We start from the raw sequence: 20,174 nt of genomic DNA on the forward strand, positions 1-20,174 counted from the left end.
TAATTTGTGCACCCCCTTCTTGGAGCCCTAATTTCTGAATAAAAAGTGCGCAAACCCTTTAACTGCCCAATTAATTATCATAAAATGTACGAAATTCACCAAATTTTTCCGAGATTGGTGAGGAAACTTGTCTGGCTTAAAATATGCGCTGAAGGCACAAAATGCTTTTAACGAAGAACTACCGCCTTCTGGTGCGGAAAATTGCAACTAGCGTAATTGCCGACTAACTTGTCACGCAACTCTGGGTCGGGCAAGCGTGATTCATCATTGGCGATATTGGTACAATCTCCCGTGAGTACAGGTCGGTGCTGATGGTTGAAGGGTTCAGGTAACAGCCACGGAAGTGGCTACCAGCAGGCAGTGACAGCTGAGAGAGCACTGCATGTCACCTTGAAGAAACCAACTTCAAAAGAATGTCACCATGTCATGAATCTGTCACCAGACAGGCTGGAGCAGGGATTAACACAGGGCATTACTGTTGCCTCAGCCAGGATTAAATGCAGGGGGTTCAAGCAATACCGCCCTCATTCTGCCCATACTGGGAGGCTTGGAAGTGCTCAACACTAAACCCATCATGCGTTCTGGCTAGACCCTAGTCCAAAAACCCTCTGAAGCTAATCACAGCAAAAGAAAACACTAGCAGTACAGCACTCCCCCAATTGTGCCTAATATAAAAAGACATCTAGACTTACCCCTCCTATCCGCTCATTGATGAGCTGCTGCGCATGCTCTATCTGCTGTGGATTGCCTCGAATGATGAAGACTTTTTCCACAGGGTTGGGAGGGGGCGCCCTCGACAGCTCCACATGGGCACACGACTGCTGATTGATTTGGCGTATGGCCTCTCCGCCTGCACACATGGGAATGAAACTTCTGAGTGTCACTCATACACAATCTTTTTCCAGTGCAATCACGTAAGGCCACTGACAACCAAGCCCTATGCTGAAAAGGAATGGGGGGGGGGGGGCTAGAAAAGCAATAAGCACTAAAAGAACCAAAGCTTCACACTGCAAAATATGCGAACATAAAAAGCATGACAAGCCTGTCCAGAGCATTAACCATCACAGCCCCAGAAGAGGCTGCATTTCTCAATAGCCATGGTACTTTGCTGTCGCACGGAATTCCTTGCCCTCGGCGCCAACGAAGTAGTGGCCCGGGGTACGAGGCCGTGCAGTCTCCACAACAGGCATCACACTGATCCTCCCTCCCAGAGACTAAGAAAATATGTGTGCTCACCTTTGCCAATCACCAGTCCACACTTGTTAGCAGGCACTGTGTACTGCACCTCGTGCACATCGTCGCCACCAGGGCCCCGCCCACGGCCACCCCGACCCATGCCAGGTCCTCCCGGGGGGCCAAATCCTCCGTCGAAGCCCCCACGACCTCTGCCCCTCCCGCGGCCCATGTTCTGCTGATCTCGCGCCTGCAAAAGGGCGACAAAACTCACTAAACTGCAGGCCTACACTGTAGGAATTAGGGTATAATGGGACAGAAAAACAATATAAGACCCGCCAAGATTGTGCCTCATGATTACTGTGCTCTAGAGAGCTTCACGTTTTTTATGTGCCGCCGTAAAGGAAACGCATATAATATTTTGTTTGTTTTTGTCAGATTTCCACCTCATATATGCAGATCCCAAAAATTTGACGGAAATACGTAGTTTCAGTTTCATTATTATTAAGTACAATCACAATCACGCTTCCAGCGAGAGGAGTTACCTAGCGGTGGAAAAGATCAGTATTTTCGATTTCGATGCCATTTCACCACACTGACTTGACCTTCCGACACACAGAAAGATATCTCTCATGGTATGACCACCGCGAAAGCAGCACTCAGCTGCTTTTAAAGGAGTATCGACACCTAATTTTGGTGGGATGTTTTCTTCACAACGATGCCGAAAACTCTACTACGTTTGAATCACCATGTGATATTCGCCTACGGCTGCTAAATAATTTGTAATCAAATTTTTTCTGTCATGCTGTTTCAGTTTCAACAGCCGAACGATGGCTATGACGTCAAAGGGTACTTTTGTGTCACGTGAGGGATGGAAAAACGTCCATATAATCGCTGCTTCATCATTATAATTTACTGCAGTGCTGAAGCCAGCCTTCCTCAAGAGCTGGAATGAAAGCGAATGAGGAAAAAGCGATTGTATTGCAGTTGTTTCATGCCTCACGTGACCTGTAAGCACACGATGTCCCAGTCCTCATTCGGCTATTGAAACCGAAACATGAAGAGAAGAAATCAGATAAATTATTTAGTGGTCGTAGGAGAATACCGGGTGGTAATCCATGTATAATAATGCCTTACGCATCATTACAAGCAAAAAAACACGCACCCAAAAGTTAGGTGTCTATACTCCTTTAAAGGAGAGCAATGCTGTGCAGTTGGATCGCGGATGCTTCGGCCAGCATTCCCAAGGAGCTCGCTGATTATTATTAAAAATGTGGGATATCAAACACGCTCGACGGTACTGAAGACGATTTTCTATGGAAGATATCTCTGACAAGGTATTCTCGCAAGACAGCACGCCTGACGACTGCTATCAACCCGAGTTACACAATGCTTGTTTCTGATGGAGACAGCGCCACCTTCTCAGCCCTCGTGGAAGAACATCTACGGACTAGTCCCCATTGTTAAAAAAAAGTGCCTCAACCACGTCCAAATGAGGATGGGCACGGCACTGCGGAACCTTGTGCAAAAAAGTGAAAAGTCACTGGGAGAGAAGGGCAGGCTGACAAAGGCTCTCATTGATAAACTGACAGACTATTATGGCTGGGCCCTGAGAAACAACTCCAACGATGTGGCTGCAATGGAGCGTGCAGTGATGGCATCGTACTACCATGTCACATCAACTGAAGAGGAGCCTCGCCATGACTTCTGCCCAGAGAGTGCCAACTCGTGGTGCCGTCATAAAGTTGCCGAGGCAAGTGATTCACCACAGCCAAAGCACAAGTACAGCCTTCCAGGCTACGTCGCTGAGGCTATGCTGCCTGTTTACCAGCGCCTCTCACAGGCTTCTCTTCTGCAACGCTGCCTGGGTGCAAAGACGCAAAATGCGTCCGAGTCTTTCCACTCTGTACTATGGTCCCTGATGCCAAAGGAGCAGCACGCGTCTGATTGCTGTGCAGACAGCACTGCATGAAGCAGTGCTGAGTTATAATGCTGGTTGTCAAAGGGCCACCAAAGAAATCTCTGTCAGTGGGGCTCACACCTGGCCACCTAGCCATCCAGAGAGCTGCAGAAAAAGATGCCCTGCACATGGACAAGGCCGAGAAAAGGAATCGGGTGAAGAATGAGAGGCGGGAAAGGAAAGAAGTACGCAAGGACACCACCAGCTATTCTGCAGGGTCATTTTAGACCTAAGAATAGGTTTTTTCCTGGTGTGGCTGCTCATTCTGACTGCATTTCGGGAACCACTTATCGGATTTCCATGGGGTTTTTATTTATTTCAAACCTGAATAAATTTCTGAGGGCAAGACAAGCCCACTTTTTCAAGTTATTGTATCTGAAATTTGTCACAAGCAATTAAAATTTACCTAATGAAGGTCTAATTAGTGAAACTAAATTCAGTGCTGTGCTAAAATTTTTCAGCAAGGAAATTCAGCAAAAGGGCCTTGTCTTGCCCTGCAGTACCTATCTAGCAATAACCATAATGAATTTCACAGTGACAGCGCTGTTTTCAAATTCTCCAGGCCTGGTATAAGGGGCCTATGCGAACCATTTTGATATACTCCTGTAACTTTAGAACCAGTGCCCACAGCTCCATGAAACTTGGTAGTTCTTCAAATGGTTATGCCGCGAGCCTACCCTGAAAATTTAATTCAGATATATCAAGAAACAAAAAAGTTGGTGTTCAAGGGTAGCCTCCCCCTTTAAAGAGTCAGCTTAGTGGGAACCAGAAGAGTGTAGTGGGGGACTAGTTGGTATGAAACTTATTGAACCTGATGCTAGCCACGGCCACATACGCGATGTGCGTGCACCAGCGAGGATGTGATTTCAATCGGTGCCTGCGCATAGAACCTATTGGCGAGGCAAGCGACACGGGCAGAAAACGCCGCACGACGGTGCCGCTCGTCGCTGTCGCCTGGGCTTGTGCGGCTGAGCGAAAGCTTCACACCAGTGAATAGACGGCCCGAAAAACTGCGCTTGTGTACCTTATCCTTATCAAAACTTTAAAGCGAAACGAGCAGCTGCATTTCATATCTCCGCACTTTCTTACTAATCAGCGGGGAACTCCTGCCAGATGCTTAAAATTCGGCTGGCGGTGGACTGCCAGCCCCTTCTGTGACAAGGCCTAGCGTGTGCGCAGCATTCGTGTGTGCGATTTCGGCGATTGCGGAGAGCAAATTTGCAAGTTCTAGCGCAGAATAGCTGTTGAGCGAAGTTTTGGCTACAGCGCCCTCAAAGCGACGACTGCCTACATCGCAGGGCGGGAGTACAATAAGGAGAAAGTGCCGATACGTAACCCGGTCTGCACAGCATGTGCTGAAGGCAGCCGGCAGCAGCTGTCGGCGTGAACTGTGGACAACAAAAGTTTTTTTCACTAATTCAAGGAAATTCCAAACGTATATTTAGCTAAAGCGCTTTAAAATCAAATACTGATGACATAAGAGGAAGCAGATACAATTAGCGGGAAGTGCCGATCCTGCGCAAAGCGCTTCCCAAGCAGGCGATATAGCATCAGTGGCGCTTATTGCAGTGTTATCATAGTGTGTAAATGAGTAAAACTGCAACTTGTGAGCAATACTATGTAATTTTTAAGATAAGGAGAGCCCACCTTGCATTTTATGGCAAGCAAACGAGCAGTATTGTTTGTGCACAGCTATGTAAACAACCCCAGCGCGGGGCTGCAGTTGTCGTGATCGTCGCATTCCTAGGCCACAATGCGCACGCACAGTAAACGCTAAATGATGTACTATTATTTTCAAGCACTCATTTAGACAGCGGCGACTATTCATTGCTGCGGGCAGCGAAAGCATTCGAGTCGCGTAGGGTTTAGCGAGCGGCTCGGTTCCTGCAAAAGGGTTCTATGTGCCGAAGGGAATGTATGTTCGACTTAAATGCACACATGCAGCTGGGAAGTAGTCTCATTCGTCACTTTTCTCTGCTCCTTTTGAGCCTAAAGGTTACTGTAGTGCCACCTCGTGATAATTTGAGTTCGATTATCGAGCCGATGAACAGTGGACAAGGAATTGGTAGCACTACCAAACGCCGCGGCTTTCACGGCGCACATCGGCGAAGGCATGCACGGCACGTGCCGCTTTCCACATACGGGAGCACTTGACTGTTGAAAAAGAGACCACACTCATAACACAAAAATAACATGTTTATGAGCGTAAATAATAAAGCAGGGGTCCATATATTTCTGTTTCCTCAACAATCAGAAAAGGGGTGCCACGAACAAGTCCACTTTCTTAAGGATCCCTCAGGTTGCGTACTAAGCCGACGGCTTCCGAAAAAAAAAAAAAAACACTGAAAATGCATTTTATTTCGATAAGCTAAAAAAAACTTCAAGCGGCCGCAGTCTACGGTGTGCATGCAAGCACCTCAACAGCGCGCAGCAGACGGCGCGGGGTGGGTGTGCCACTCTGACGTCAGCGATCAGAGGTTGCCAGACCAGCAAGCAGTTCGCACAAGAAACTGAAAAAATTCGTTTTAAAAATATTTACCACACAGAATCAACTGAAACTTGGGGGAATTTTAATTTAGCAAGTTGAGAATTAAATGCGATAAGCAGGGTATGCGTGTAAATAGGCTGTCATGGCCCCTTTAAGTCATCTTAAAGCTTCCTGTAATTATTTTCACAGGACAAGGTAACAGTACTTCCACGGTCACCCAAAAATGCAAGCAGCCTACTTGAAAGTGAGCAATCACAGCAGAACCATGCACCAATTGCTATCAAATGTCACCATCTCAAACGAACCTGTAAGCAATTTAAGAAGACAAAAAACCTAACCTCTCAAACACAAAAAGTGACTGGTATCGCGAAAAATAATCCAATTAACCATGCACCTAAAAAAATGGGACAGAAGGACAGGAATGCATTACCTTTATTAAAGAAACTGATCATCACTCAATCCCACATCTAATGGCCCTTATTGGCCAAAAAAAAAATCACATCAAATTTAAAATGATGCACCCAGTTTGCCAGTACCTTAAATTGAAACTGGTATAAAATACCTGCAGAGTTTCAGTGAAGCACGTCTTCTCTGCAAGCACGCTAGCGCTATGGTGGTACAGAAGTTATGTCATGGATTTTTTTTTTTTTTTTTGCTGGGAGTACAGGGCAATTTGCATACCTATCATCAGCATCACTCTGCAGCGCCACCTTGTGCTACGAAAGACCATTGTTTCTCTGGTTTGCGGCAGAATCGAAATTGGGCATTCCCACATAACACCTCAAATTTGCAAAGTTAACTGGGCTGGTGAAAGCCGCCAGTTAATTTTCTAGTAAAAGTTCTATTCAAATTTACAGGATCGCAGGAATTCTTCAAATTATCTGAAATTTCAAATTAACAGATTGGAATTTTCAAGTTTAATTGCAGTTTCAATACTGCAAACACTGCACACCCCCATGGTATTCAGATGCAGACCAAACCACGACAGTAACACTCCTAAGAAGGAAACACTGCACATCCTCTACAGCAAAACTCAAATCTTGTAGCATAAGCATAAAGCGTGCACCCCAAGCCAGTGAGTATTTTCCACCACTTACTCCTCTATTACATATAAAGCTGAGCACTAAGCCGAGCAGACAACCTGTAGCAAAGAAATGTGACCTTAAAAAGCTTCTGGACATTACACAGTAGCATAACAGCAAAGTATTACAAGCAGCACCCTGTTTGTGTGAACTGTGATTCAAGGTTAATATAACCTTTCTCGTTACTTTTGAAAGCAATATGCAACTTCTACGTCAAATGCTGCCCACAGCCTCAGGTCAAGAGGAGACCTATGATATTACGGTTGCAGAGATGCTACAAAAAAGAATAGTGCAGAATCAGTGCTGAACACGGAATCCCTTAGTATGTGCACCATGCACACACAATGCATCATAAAAAATTAACCTAGGATGAAGCTGGCAGGAGGATTGACCATTCTGTTTACCAAGGCCATCTGCGATACAAAAAAATTCCACAGAATGCAAAAACTACAGCACAGATCATTAAAAATAACTCAACACTCACATCTAAAGCAGTTTTCTTTTGCATTCTGGCCCAGGTACAAGCAACATGACAAGGCAATAGGCGAAAGCCACTTTAAAATGGAAGGTGCATTCACTGCAACCCGGCAATGACACCATATATGGTATCAGAAAACTACAACCTTTTAACATATAAAACATGCACAAGTTTCAGTCAGTCAAGCAATGTTGCACAATGCATGACCCCTGGAGTCAAGGCATGCCATAGCAAAACACAAGTTAGCCACTCACCCCCTCCCTCTACTCCTTTCAAAGAGAATCAAGCTGTCCACTGACACACCCCGGACCATCAGGCACCACATGCACGCACAAGGGAAGCCAAATGAGGATAGCATAGAATCATGCACCAGTTTCCGCTCATTAAACACAACCACCAGCAACAGTTAATGCAGCAACACTGAATGCAGCTCTATACCAGTATGTTAGGGGAGGCGTGCAGGTTTGTTAAAGCGAAGCGCAAAAATTGACAAATAAAAATAGCAGCAGCGTGCTTTATGCTATCGAGAGTTTACCCAAAACAAACTACTTTCATGTCAAAGCACAAAGGCCACAAGGAAGGGAAAAGGGGACCACGAACAAAGGCTGCGGCACTAAGGCAGTGCAAATACGGTAGGCACACTTGCCGACTTACTGTTAAAGCTTATACTGCGGACTGATTCACTGAGAATGTTTTGTACAGCAGAATCTCAGTCATAGGAATCTCACGGGGTCGTGACAAAATTCGTATCAGCAGGATTTTGTGTCACCCGAATGAACAAATTTCGAATGCAGAAGCATGAAAAATGCATTGACACAAATCTGTTTATGGCCAGCGGGATTTATTCACTGCTCTCTGTGCACACCACGCAATAAGTGACCGCAACGTCGGCGATGAGCAGGGCGCAGACCGCTGATCACTGCTCGCGGTGCGTGCCGCGCAATTAGCGATCACGACTTTGGCGATGTACAGGCAGCGCTTAGTGCTCGCGCGCGCGGTCGCGGCTCGCGCGTTTGTATCACCTATAGAGGCAAGGGAGAGAGTTCGGAACATCCGAAATTCCACACATTGTCCACACAATGCACTCTCGCTAGAGAATTTTACAAATTCGTATGATCGCAAAACTCATATCTACTGTGTTCGTGTCACCGAGATTCTACTGTAGCACATTTAGCTTTTGCTGTTCCTTCTGAATTGCTCCCTGCCGGGCACTTCATGCCATAACTTTGGAACCAAAAGAGAGGGGGGGCCTCCTCTTTTTGTGCACCCTTCACCAAGCAAATTCCCCCTCTCCCCCCTAAGAACAGTGAGGCCTCCAGCGGAGACAGAGAGGAGGTAGAGAATGCCCACAGCGAGAAATGCTCAACACTCACGAAAGGTGGCGGAAATCCAAATTGTCTGTGCGGAGCGAATCCGCTGCGGTTCTGTGGCGGGCAGAAACGACAACACACACAGAGGCAGAGGCACACAATTAGGAGAGGGCACCGCCACCGTATTTGCACCGCACTGCACGCCTTCTCCTCCCACTTCAGCCCTCTAAAAGATTCAGGACACCATAATTACGATGCCCTGAGATATGCCAACAGCAAACAGTACAGTAAAAGCTGATTAATTCGAACTCCATGAGGACAGACACCAACACAGAATGCGCTGTACATTGCGCTCTGGAATCAGTCTAAACTGTTCGGTCATTTCCTTTTCCTTTTTTTTTCCTCGAAGGCAACAGCCAGCGCCTTCTGTTCTAAAACCTGAACTTATGAAAAGGCCTCTTTGCCTTAAAGGGGGGATGCGGGTCTTTGGGACCAAAAAAATCGCGAAAAAAATCGACTTTTCAATTTGGTCATAGTTGGATAAGTCATTTTTCATCTTAATTTCAAGTTTCATGGCTGAATAACCGCATAGTTTACGAGAAATCGACTTGCAAAGATGCAATTTTGACAAGAGAGCTCGCGAAAATAGGTTAGAAAATGCCCGTTCTGCGTCGCGTGAAAAGTGGCCGTCACAGCTAGGCGACTTTGGACTCGTTTGAAAGAGCAACGCCTCAGCTTTCTTTCCAGCCAGAACGAAAGGTCTAATGCGATTGGTCGCCGAAAAAAGACAGAAAACAAAATATAAAATGCAGCAATTGGCTGTTGGACACCACGCGGCGAAATTCAAACGCCTCATTGGCCGGCGCCATTTTTATGAAGGCTCCGCGCTCAACCTGCGACGCCATTTTGAAAAAGACCACCGTGGCTTGAAACCGTATCGGAAGTTCGCAGTGCGCATTAGTTTGGGGAAAAAACATAAAGAAGGCCGCAGAAAGTAAGCGGAAGACACAAGTTCGTCGGCAGTGATGTCAACCAGCAGCAGCGGAGCGCCTGAGCGTGAACCGGCGGATGATGCGACCTTGGCAGCCGTTCCAGCGTTCGTTCCGAGCGCGGTGCATATCGCGGCTGCAGAGGATGACGGAGAGCCGGAGGATGGTTTTACTTAAAAGTGATGGGAAGAGGGATAAGGGAATAATGAAGCACAGGAGTGCAATTCGGCGGTCGCGATAAGCGCTTGTTTACCAGCTTCGGCGTCTGCCTTCGACATGGAGCAAATTGCGGGCTCGGGCGAGACTGGCAGCAGCGAACCAGATTAGACACATTTCTGCCCAGCGCTGATCGCGAGGATTGCGAAGCACGCGGATGATAAAATCGCCAGTTTGGCAGCAATTTCCGCAACCTAGCGCAAGATGTGGACGCTAGCGAACGAGCATGTAGACGCCAACCCTCCATTGCCTGCGGAGCTACCCGATGTGGTCGGTAGATTTGGTGGCGATTGACAGACTGCTTCACAATACAGTATGCACCCTCGAAATCATTTTTGCAGCTTGCTAAGTAGCGGCAACGGCAAAAATGTGATTCAGACTATTCACTATGCGCCTTTTAAGCTGTTTGTTTTGGAAAATTAAGCACTGTTATGTGCTTACACAGCTTCAAAATGTTTGACTTCGTTTTTTGCGTTTTTCTCAGTTTCATTTTCTGCGCCACCCTACGAACTGCTGACAAGCTTTTCCTGGCTTTGGTTCGTGCTATTTTCACCATTCTTGTTTTATTTGAAAGCTGAATAATTAGACCTTGCAATAAAACCATTAACCGCACTCTTAATAAACTGAAAATATTAAACGGCATAAATAAAAATCACTTTTTTCCTTGCCACTTTTATGTGAACTTCAAAACATTGTAACTTTGGTTACAGAAGGGCTAGAACACCAAAAGTACACTTATTGCAAGCATTAATAACAGTAGAATCCACTGGGATAAAAATTATTTGAATCTGAGTAGCCAATTTTTTCAAAAAGTTGTCAGAATAATTATACCGAAATTCTTGAATTAATAACGAACGACATAATATACACAAAAATGGGCATCATATTTGAAATCAGCACACTAAAATACATATTAGCTGAAGTTTTCATTATGCTAAGTCCAATATTAAAAAATGTTTCCCTAAGACCCTCTTCCCCCCTTAAAAACCAAGGAAGAGGCTGGCAGCATTCAGCGTGTCCTAACTCGCGCAGCAGCAAAGGGCCACACCAGAGTGGTGAAGGGCACGCAATTACCTGTGAGCCTGGTCGCATAACTTGAAAATCGAGCAGCGTGCGACTGTCTCGCCAGTGTTGCTTTTCCACCAAACTGATAGCGCAACCACCGCCACATCCACACTTGCGAGTCACGAGGTTGAGAAAGCATTTGTGCCGAAAAGCAAATTTCTAGAACAGCTGCACGTACAGTACTACATTTTCCAGCCTTCCCAGCAGGAGTCGCAAGCAAACTTCCAAACCAATAAGGGAGTTTTTTGGCGATATCCTGGTTCGGTTTTAGGAGCAGCAATCCCCGCAGACAAGTAAGATTTCTAAAGTGCTACACTGCAGCACACCAAACAGGTTAACTGCGACGATTGCAACCAGTCGCACACAAACTGCACCGAAAAACAAAGACGCACAGCAAACATCAGTCAAAGCTCCTATTCGTTCATTCTGCATTTCATGCACAGGCATGTCGCTTCGGATTTCAAGTGCGCTGCTACGCGTCTTATGCACTGCATGTCATTGCTTGTCGAGTCATCGATCGTTCACGTAATGCAGCAAGCTACTGAAGTCTTCAAGATGAACACGTTACAACTAAGCCAGGTACAAATCTCTGAGATAATGGCGTTAGTTGCCACCGCCATGTTGCCACTAACACGTAGAGAGACAGCCCCATCCTCTTTACCCGGCCTAGCACCTCACAAGCCATTTTACTGCCCACATATCTCCAAAGAGGTGGCACAGCCTTGCAATGCGTTTCATGATTCGCCGTGTACCCAGGCCACACAGGCACCGCAGCGCATAGTTTGAATTTTTGGTGACAACCGATTCACTTTTGGATTAAGGGCCATGTTTTGCACAGATACCAATGGAATGCGGATGGACCAAATCATACAGCTCCAATGCTCCTGAAATTCAAAGTAACGAGCTTCCACACTGAAACTTGTTTCCTCTTCACAAACGGGAAAAAAAATTTGTATTGCCATTTCTGAACTGACGACTTCAAAATCCTACAAGTCAACTTCCAGAGAGGCAGGATGATAATGGTATGCATTCTAGCAAGTTCTGCTGCAATTCTTTAAAAGCTCTCGGCAAAAAGTTAAGCATATTACATAAGTGCACGAAGCCTTATTTACAGAAAATTGAGTATAATTGCGACTTAATGAAACCTTAATAACGTTTAGAAGAGCATGCGATAGTCCTGACAACATGACAGTGTCAGCATCCTCCATGGCAAGGTCGACGCCACAACCTGTTGTTTTTTTTTTTAGAAGACGAGGGTGGGAATTTGTTGGGAGGAGGAAAGTGAGGCATTGTGGCACAGTGCAGTTGGATCCCGCTACGACGAAATACACAGGACGCACTAAATATTGCACTCAAGCTAAAGCTTCGTTGCCACGAGATCGGGTCAGAACATTGACAGACTGGACTGGATAGAGAACAAATATGTACAGTCGAGTCCACTTATAACAATATTCAAGTGGCAGGAAAATTCCATTGTTATAACCGATAATTGTTATAAACTGGTTGCATGAAAAAAAGCATAAGAACTGCAAAGAATGGTCACGGACGGCAAGTGACATGCGAGCTCCGCCGAGGCATCCTTTTGGTGGCCCCGAAAGGGGCGTTGTAGGTTGCCGCAGCCGCCTGTAAGCTTGAGAAATCCCGAAGAAACGCAAGGATTTCTCATTCCACTACCTTTTGGCAAGAGCACTCGGGAGCCAGACTTCATTGTTATAACGATAATGCGGCATGGGTGCATTGTATTAAGCGGGTTATTTATAGAAAACATACAAAAGTGGACGGTGCAGAAGCTTTTCATTGCTGTAACCGATACATCGTTAAAAACCGGTATCGTTATAAGTGGGTTCGACTGTACTTCCTAAAAAAAAGCCTCCAACAGCAGACTATCCCTTTGAACACTGCCACTAGCACTATCGCCCTAAACGATGCCGTGCACAATAAATGACAGGCCATCACGCAGATCTTGCTGCAGCCACCCTCTTAATTCAGCAGCTTTCACAACTGCATACTAACTAGGAAGAACAGTCCGTCGCATGCCTTTCCTCTCACTGCAGAAGCTAAACAGCCAAAAAAAAAAGCCCAGGGCCAGGCCTTATTCGTGGATCCACTCACCAGCACACTCTGGATGAGCTCGCCAATGAAGGAGGCGGCGTGGTGCACCTGGTCGGGCCCACCCGTCAGCAGGCATACGCGATCCGGGGCGTTGTCGTCCTGTGGCTGCTGGAACTGGACGCGAGCACCAGTCTCCTGCTGGATGCGCTTTATCATGTCTCCCTGTTTGCCAATCACGACGCCCACTGCCTGCTTGGGCACCAGCACCTCCTGGGAAGCACCGCCAGGTCCGCCTCCGGGACCACCGCCGGGAGGTCCACCATACTCTCCACCACCAGGTCCACCCCCACCAAAGCCTCTGCGCACATTCTGAGAGCACGAGAGAGAGAGAGTAGAAATTGGGTGCCTCAGCAAGTTTTCAACTGTGCGATCATATGGAACTTTTTAATCATGCAAGCAGACAAAATTTACAGGCAATCTATAGCTCCCACACACTGCAATTGTCAGGCTATCCAAAACCAAGAAAAGAAAGGCTCTTGCTCACAGTTATAGTGGGTTCCGCAGAGTAACATCTGCCAACAAATTTGACCAATTTCACTGCTATACACTGCATTTCTGGAAGAATACAATTCAATTTTTCACACTGAAAATTTTTGCTGAAATGAAAATTTTTTTATGCTGAAGTCCACCACAAAAGCAAGAAAAATATTTTCTGCACCATAAATCCCCATATGCTGTTTAGTTTCTCATAAAACAGGTCCTCATTCTTTTAACGGTGGAGCCTGGTCTTGGAAACAAAATTTTATTAATGTAATAATTATGAAATCTTCAGGTAACATGTACTTTTGCGTGCTGATTCTAAATATGTAATTTAATTTCTTGTAAAACAATTTTTAGAGCACTTATGTAATTCTTGTGCAATTATTTTTCAATGAGCTTGGAAGAAAATTTGCTGTAGGAAAACCGCTGAAATGTATGCCATTGTGTTGTCTTAATGCCAAGGAATGCAATAAGGGTAAAATTATCATCCTGGCTATCATAGAACTTGAGTTATAGGGTATTGAAGCTGCCACTTCAGAAACCAGAATACACACTTTCATTCGCATTTCTGAAGCGACAACTTTAAAACCCTATAACTTAAGTTCTATGATAGGCAGGAAGACAATTTTAGCCTTATTGCATTCCTTAGTACAGTAAAATACCACTTGAACGAACTTCATTTAAACGAAGTGTTCAGTTGTACAAACTTTTTTTAAAACCCTCACAGTAGCCCCCTTAAACCCAATGCAAACGACCTTCAGTTTAACGAAATTCAGTGCAGTGCGCATTTCAGTTCTACGAACAGTTCCCGAGGTGCCATGCCATGTCTCCTAAGTCATACTGAGCACTTCAACAAGTACAAACCACCCTTTTTGCCGTGCTTTTTTACGTTGAGAACTGCGCCGACTGCGCTCCATTACCGCCGCCATTTAGCGATTTAGCTTTGAACTGGATTGGCTACCTAAGCCGTAGCCAGCTGAAGCCATTGCTGGTTTTTTTTTTGCATTAGTGCGTTTAGTTGGCTCCACAGCCATAGCTAGCCATAGCCAACCACAGCTTCAGCTCTACTGGCCCTACTAGGCCTATTCGTCCTAGCTTCGAGGAAGAGTGCGAGTGCTGGTTAACCATGAGCGGAAAACGAAAGTGCCTGACACTCGACGAAAAGCGGGACATTTTACGTGGGCTAGACTACGGGCAGCATCAAGTTGACATTGCAAAGGCATTTGGGATCCCTGCATCGTCATTGTCTATGATTAAGAGCCAGCAAGCAATCGCGGCCGCATCGGAAAGCGCGCAAAGTCGTGCCCCTTCAATACAACCCTCATTACTATGGAGGTCTCCAACTTTTCTGCAGTTCCAATGTATTACAATAGAATCTCAACACGAATCTCACAGGACTGCAATATACTTGCATCACCCAAAGCAACAAAAAAATTCCCATGCAGAAGCACGGGAACTGCACTCAGACATCCTCTTGGAAGTGAATGGATTTATTTACAGCAGCGTGACCACAGCTCACTACTTACAGTGCATAAAGTGCGAAAGACAATCACAAAGTGCACGAAGTGCAGGCCGCCTTTAAGGGGGACACTGCTCTTTGCGACTGAAAATTGGTGAAAAAAAATCGGATTTTTGATATTTTCATTTCCGTGATCCTGAGGTCATTGCGCAGCTATCTACGAATTTGCGTCAAAAAATGCTGCCTAATTCATGCTTCCTAGCGTTCTAAAGACGTGAAACCGTGTGCCCAGGTCCTTTAAATTGAGGTCTAATCGTACCAAACTTTGATCGCCCGCAATTCGCGAAGTATGCGCTCCGTCGGCGCCATTTTTGTTTCGTTGGAAAGGTCAGGATTCAGACTATTCCAATATTCCGGTTGGCAACTATGAGCAAGCCCTGGAAGCAATAAACAAGTTAACAAAACTGAACAAAATGTGCGCTGCTATTGGTTTCCCGAATCACGTGACCGAAATGACTTTTCGTTGGCTGGCGGCTACTGCTGGCAGCCCGGCGCCATTTTGAGTGAGTCGCGCTGTCGCACTGCTACGGCAAAGTGAGGTTCTTTGGCCGCTACGTGCAAACTATTTCGCTTTGCACAAGCCTTAGGCTGAAAGCACAATAAGGAAGCGAAAGATAGAGATCCAAAGTGCGCTGGGTACGCTGCATCGTCGCATCCTGGTGTCTACAATCAGCGCCGACGCTCCGCGATGACTCGAGAACGCCGTGACCGGTGGTGCTTAGCGCTGCAGCGGGGAGTGATCCTGAGGGAGCGAAAGGTTTTGAAGCGCGTTGAGTACGCTGCATCATCGTATCCATTTATCTACAATCGGTGATGACGCTTCGCGATGGTCCGATAACGCCGATAATGCGAGGAGTGATCAGGGCGATTCCTGCCGCATACAGACAGCGTAATCTTGATTGTGCAAATGAAGAAGTGATACTTAAGCAACTTTCGTGGACAGCCAGCAACAGCGCAATAGATCGAACTTTCCGGTAACGCTGGTAGCACGGCGCCAATGGCGGTCGCGAAATGAAGTCCCGCAACTGCGGTAACGGAAGCTTTGGCGAAATGTACTTGCTTCTGAATGTTTGGAGGGGCAAGATGACCAAAGAGCACTTTTCATTGGTATCGTTTGTTAGGGGCTGACTGTGATCACAGCGCCGTCGTTATACAATCGCGCGCCGCAACTTCGGCTCGGGTTCCAGCCTCCACCCCATGCCATCAGTTCTGCAACAATTTCCTTGTTGCAAGCGCAATTATGTCGATGGGAAATAGTGCTTCCACATCAGAAACTAGCCAGAACACACTTCAGTCATTTCTAGTTAGCCTTGGTATCACAAAAATATTCCAGAAACGTTTTTCCCCAATTTCTCAAAACTGCATTTTTGGCACATTCAAAATTTTGACAAGAACAAAGAAGAAAGGAAGAAAGAGGTGCCGTAGTGGAGGGCTCCGAAATAATTTCGACCACCTGGGGATCTTACGTGCACTGACATCGCACAGCACACGGGAGCCTTTGCGTTTCGCCTCCATCGAAACGCGGCCACCGCAGTCGGGTTCCAACCCAGGTACTCCGGATCAGTAGCCGAGCGCCCTAACCACTGAGCCACCGCGGCAGGTCTCATAGGTTTCCCCATTCGCCGTTTCGTCACTTGGGTTTCTCTGACCGCGTTGACCGAGTGGCGCTCACTCTTCACGAAGTTACATCTGTTCGCAGTTTTGTGATTGCGTCCGGCGTTTCCGCCGCTTTTAAAGAAAAGTGCCTTATCTTTGCGTGTGTCTAACAAGCGGTGTGGTGCACAGTCGGCTTGTGGACAACATGGCACCGCTAGGTCCGTCAAAGAAGCGTGGGAAGTATTCTAACTAAATGCGGTGACCTTGCTGCCTAGCGTATACACTGAAAGCACAACCTTGGCACAAATACAGGCGCAAATTGTCGCCAGCAAGCGAAATTTTCCGCAAGGTAAAATTCGTGACATTTTTAAGCAGATTTCATCTCAATAAAATTTTTTTGTATACTTCACTGATTTTTCGGACTGCTCGATTATTCGGACCATTTTTCGGGTCCCTTCGTGTCCGAAAAATCGGTTGGCGACTAAATTATTTAACTGTTGTAGGCGCACACCACCCGGTGATCCATGTATACCAACGTCTAACTCGTCATTAAAAAAAAACACTAGCAAAAATTATGGTGTCTACAGTCATTTAACCCCTCTGCACCACCAGCCCCTAGACAGGGACAAAGTCCCTTTCTTGCTCTCTCTGCCTCATGAAAACCAGTCGATGCCACTGCCTGGAGAGCCCTCTTTGAGGGGCTTGGCCACTGCATTCTTGAGTTGTGACTAGCTATGATAACATGAACTGCAAATGCAGGAACTTCCAGTGTGTTCTCTTAACCAGTCCAGCTGGAAGAGAGGCGCAAGTGTGCAGAGCAGCCATGTGAAAAAAGAAGATTCATTTAAATGGAAGCATGTCACCACATGCACAGACAATGGCCACAATGATCACAGAGGAACAGAATGTCCAAAACCAGCCAAAACCACTTTACACAGGACCCTGATAACGCTGTCAGCACATTGTCAAGCGAGTCTAGTATCTGCAGCGCTCGGCAAAATTAGGTTTCACGAGCATTGTATGACAGCCCTAATGGAAGTCTCTTCATTGGCAGCTTAACTGCCAATGAAGGGTTGGCCTGTGACACGGGGCTTTAGTGCACCCCGCTGCATAGCTGGCGAAGCACATAGACCATGCCCCATGCCCACACATGCTGTGCCCTTCCTTGTCGGGGACCAGGGAAATGAGATCTAGCTGGTCCCCAAAGATTGGAAAGGGCTGCTCCAAGGTGCAGAACAGGCACTCACCTCCAGTTCTTTCTCTGTGATAAGGTCTAAGACAAGGCGCTTGGCATACTGAAAAACAAGTGCAAAAGAAGCTTCAAGCACTGCACCAGCCCCAATCAGTGCAGGCCAGCAATCGATACTTCAAACCTTATGTGAAGGACATGTCCGGAGGAGTACTATCTAACTCCCCTCACAGAGATACATAGTATCTCTTGGGGTGTCAGCGAATTCCCTCCAGTACTTTGCTCTAGCACATTTTTTGGCACCTGCCAGCTCAGAAAGGCAGCAAACAGGTGATGGATAGTGCACAAATTAGATCCTCACAAAATGGCACCAAACTCAACCAACTCAAGTTCCTCACAAAAATGCATCACTCATCATTAGCTGCTGTTCAAGCCTCCCTAGCTCTTAGCACAGGCCCCAATCAGAACACTGAGAACAGGTACATATGGAGCAAATTCCAGATGGCATAAAAATAATGCCAGCATGTATTGACAGTTGATCCAATACCAATAATATACTCAAACCTACCTGTGGGTAATTCCTCAAAATCTATGGAAATTGCTGACAATATTGCACATTTTTTCTTCAAGCGACACATGGGCTATGAGGCACACTGCAGTCAAGGGCTCTGGATTAATAAAGCCTGACTGGAGTTTTTACATCACACAGCACAGGGGTGCCTTTTGCAATCTACCTCAATGAGAACCCATGGATCATGGACCGTGGGTCATATGATCCGGCTCCTCTGGCTCAGTAGCCAAACCCGCCAGAAATGGCCAACATTGACAAAGCTGAGGGTAATCTTATTTTTAAGTTGTGTGTTCACATGCGTGTGTACACTGAAGGCAAGAAAATGTAATTCAGTAAATTTCTGTAATTTTCATGTACAGTAAAATTTTTTAATTCAAACTTCGAGTAGAAAGATTCCAAGTCCCAATTATTGAATGACCACGAAATTTTTTGGTTCAAGACTGCACAATGGTAGCCTTCTTTGAAGATTGGCACAAATGACTCACTATTTTTTGCATCTCTATCAATTGAAAGCACTCTGTCAGAAGCGTCAAAGCAGAACAGCTCCAAAATGATAACAGCCCCCACGGCATCCTTCACTGTGCACCAAGTTAGCGATGGGGTTCCCTCACAAGCATCCACATCACACGTGAGAAGACACGCAGTTTTGAAACCCTCCTCGGTATGGAACCATGTGTATGGAAGCGAGGAAAATACATAAGCAAGCAGCACCAATCGGTACGAACAGCCTGCAGCTGTGTTCTGTTGGCTGGCTAATGCACAACCGATAGCCACTGCACTGCGAGATGGCGCAAAGCTCCGAAAAGCGAAACAAAATATGACACCATGCTAAAATTAAGCGGTCAAGACTATTTATGGAAGCCATGCCATCCATATTACATCACACCTATTGCTGCGCAGGACTCTGCAGCATGCAACTGAGGTTTGAGAAGAGCTATCTTGACAATAGTTTGCCGTGCCAGCCATAACTAGACGCGGCCTCCTTTCAATCCACAGCGTCTGAATTAGCGAGTCTCGACACCATAGACTTACACTGGCACTGGCCAGGAGCACCTGGCAGAATTGTGCAGATTATCAAACAGAGGGCGAATTACCGAGCTTTTACTATAGAAATGCAGATTCTCAAGCAGACGATACGAGCAAGCAATATGCGACAGAGAACCCTGTTTCAGTGGAGACGTGCATTCTCTTTTCTTTGAATGGACACAAATACACAGAAGGTACTGCACCAATAAAAGCAACAAACCTAAACTACAAACTACACCATGTGATATCAGGCACAGCAACTGTAACACAAAAACCTGCTGTGGCTTGCGCCGAAACATGACAACGCAGCTGCACCAGTTCTCCGGCAGCAAAGACCAGGCACGGTTTGCACCGGAGCACAGTACGCATCTCACTTTGTGCAGGCGGCTTGTTGACTGTTCTTTGAGTCCAGTAAATTTGCGGTGAGTTGGTACTCTCTATGGGCAAACTTGCGAGGGGCGGTGCAAGCCAGGGACTCAAGATCTTGAGTTCGAATTAACCACTGTGGATACTGAAATGTTCAAACTAAAATGTTCGAACTAAAATGCACAGGGCTGTGCTGGCACTCTGGCGTCTGATGTACTCGCGCAATATATGCACTTTTTTTCTTTAAATAAAGGCTTCAAAACGGGGGTCGCAGATTACGCGGATTTGTTGCACTCTATAGGGGCCACGAAAATACAATTTTCACTAAAAAAAAATTAACTTATTGCCGGTATGCCGGAGGAAGGGGTCAGTAGTATTGCTCATATTCTAAAGAACCTTATGACTAATCTGAAGTTATATTCACATAGACCTGCCTTCACTTAATTTGGCCCAGCATGTTGTTTTGAGACTTAATAGGCACTAGCGGCATCTGTTTTCCGAGCTCATGACCCACTGCTAAACGTTGAGGGCACGCAGCACAGTGATAAACACCA

The 20,174-nt window shown here is 46.2% G+C and overlaps 1 protein-coding gene across 3 annotated transcripts in view; it reads right to left on the reverse strand.

The window, feature by feature from the left end:
* Psi (P-element somatic inhibitor) overlaps positions 1-20,174 on the reverse strand; it is a 49,342-nt gene that overhangs the window by 15,959 nt on the left and 13,209 nt on the right. For 2 of the 3 annotated variants that reach the window (XM_077649970.1, XM_077649969.1), the window contains exons 9-13: positions 17,716-17,763; positions 12,874-13,182; positions 8,555-8,605; positions 1,237-1,423; positions 693-850 (exon numbers count right to left, since the gene is read on the reverse strand). In XM_077649970.1, coding sequence (XP_077506096.1) covers positions 693-850; positions 1,237-1,423; positions 8,555-8,605; positions 12,874-13,182; positions 17,716-17,763 — 753 coding nt within the window. The remainder of the gene's footprint in view (positions 1-692; positions 851-1,236; positions 1,424-8,554; positions 8,606-12,873; positions 13,183-17,715; positions 17,764-20,174) is intronic. The other variant, XM_077649971.1, reaches the window with a different exon arrangement.

The sequence above is a fragment of the Amblyomma americanum genome, chromosome 1 (genome assembly GCF_052857255.1).
Source record: "Amblyomma americanum isolate KBUSLIRL-KWMA chromosome 1, ASM5285725v1, whole genome shotgun sequence".
NCBI classification, from domain to species: domain Eukaryota; kingdom Metazoa; phylum Arthropoda; class Arachnida; order Ixodida; family Ixodidae; genus Amblyomma; species Amblyomma americanum.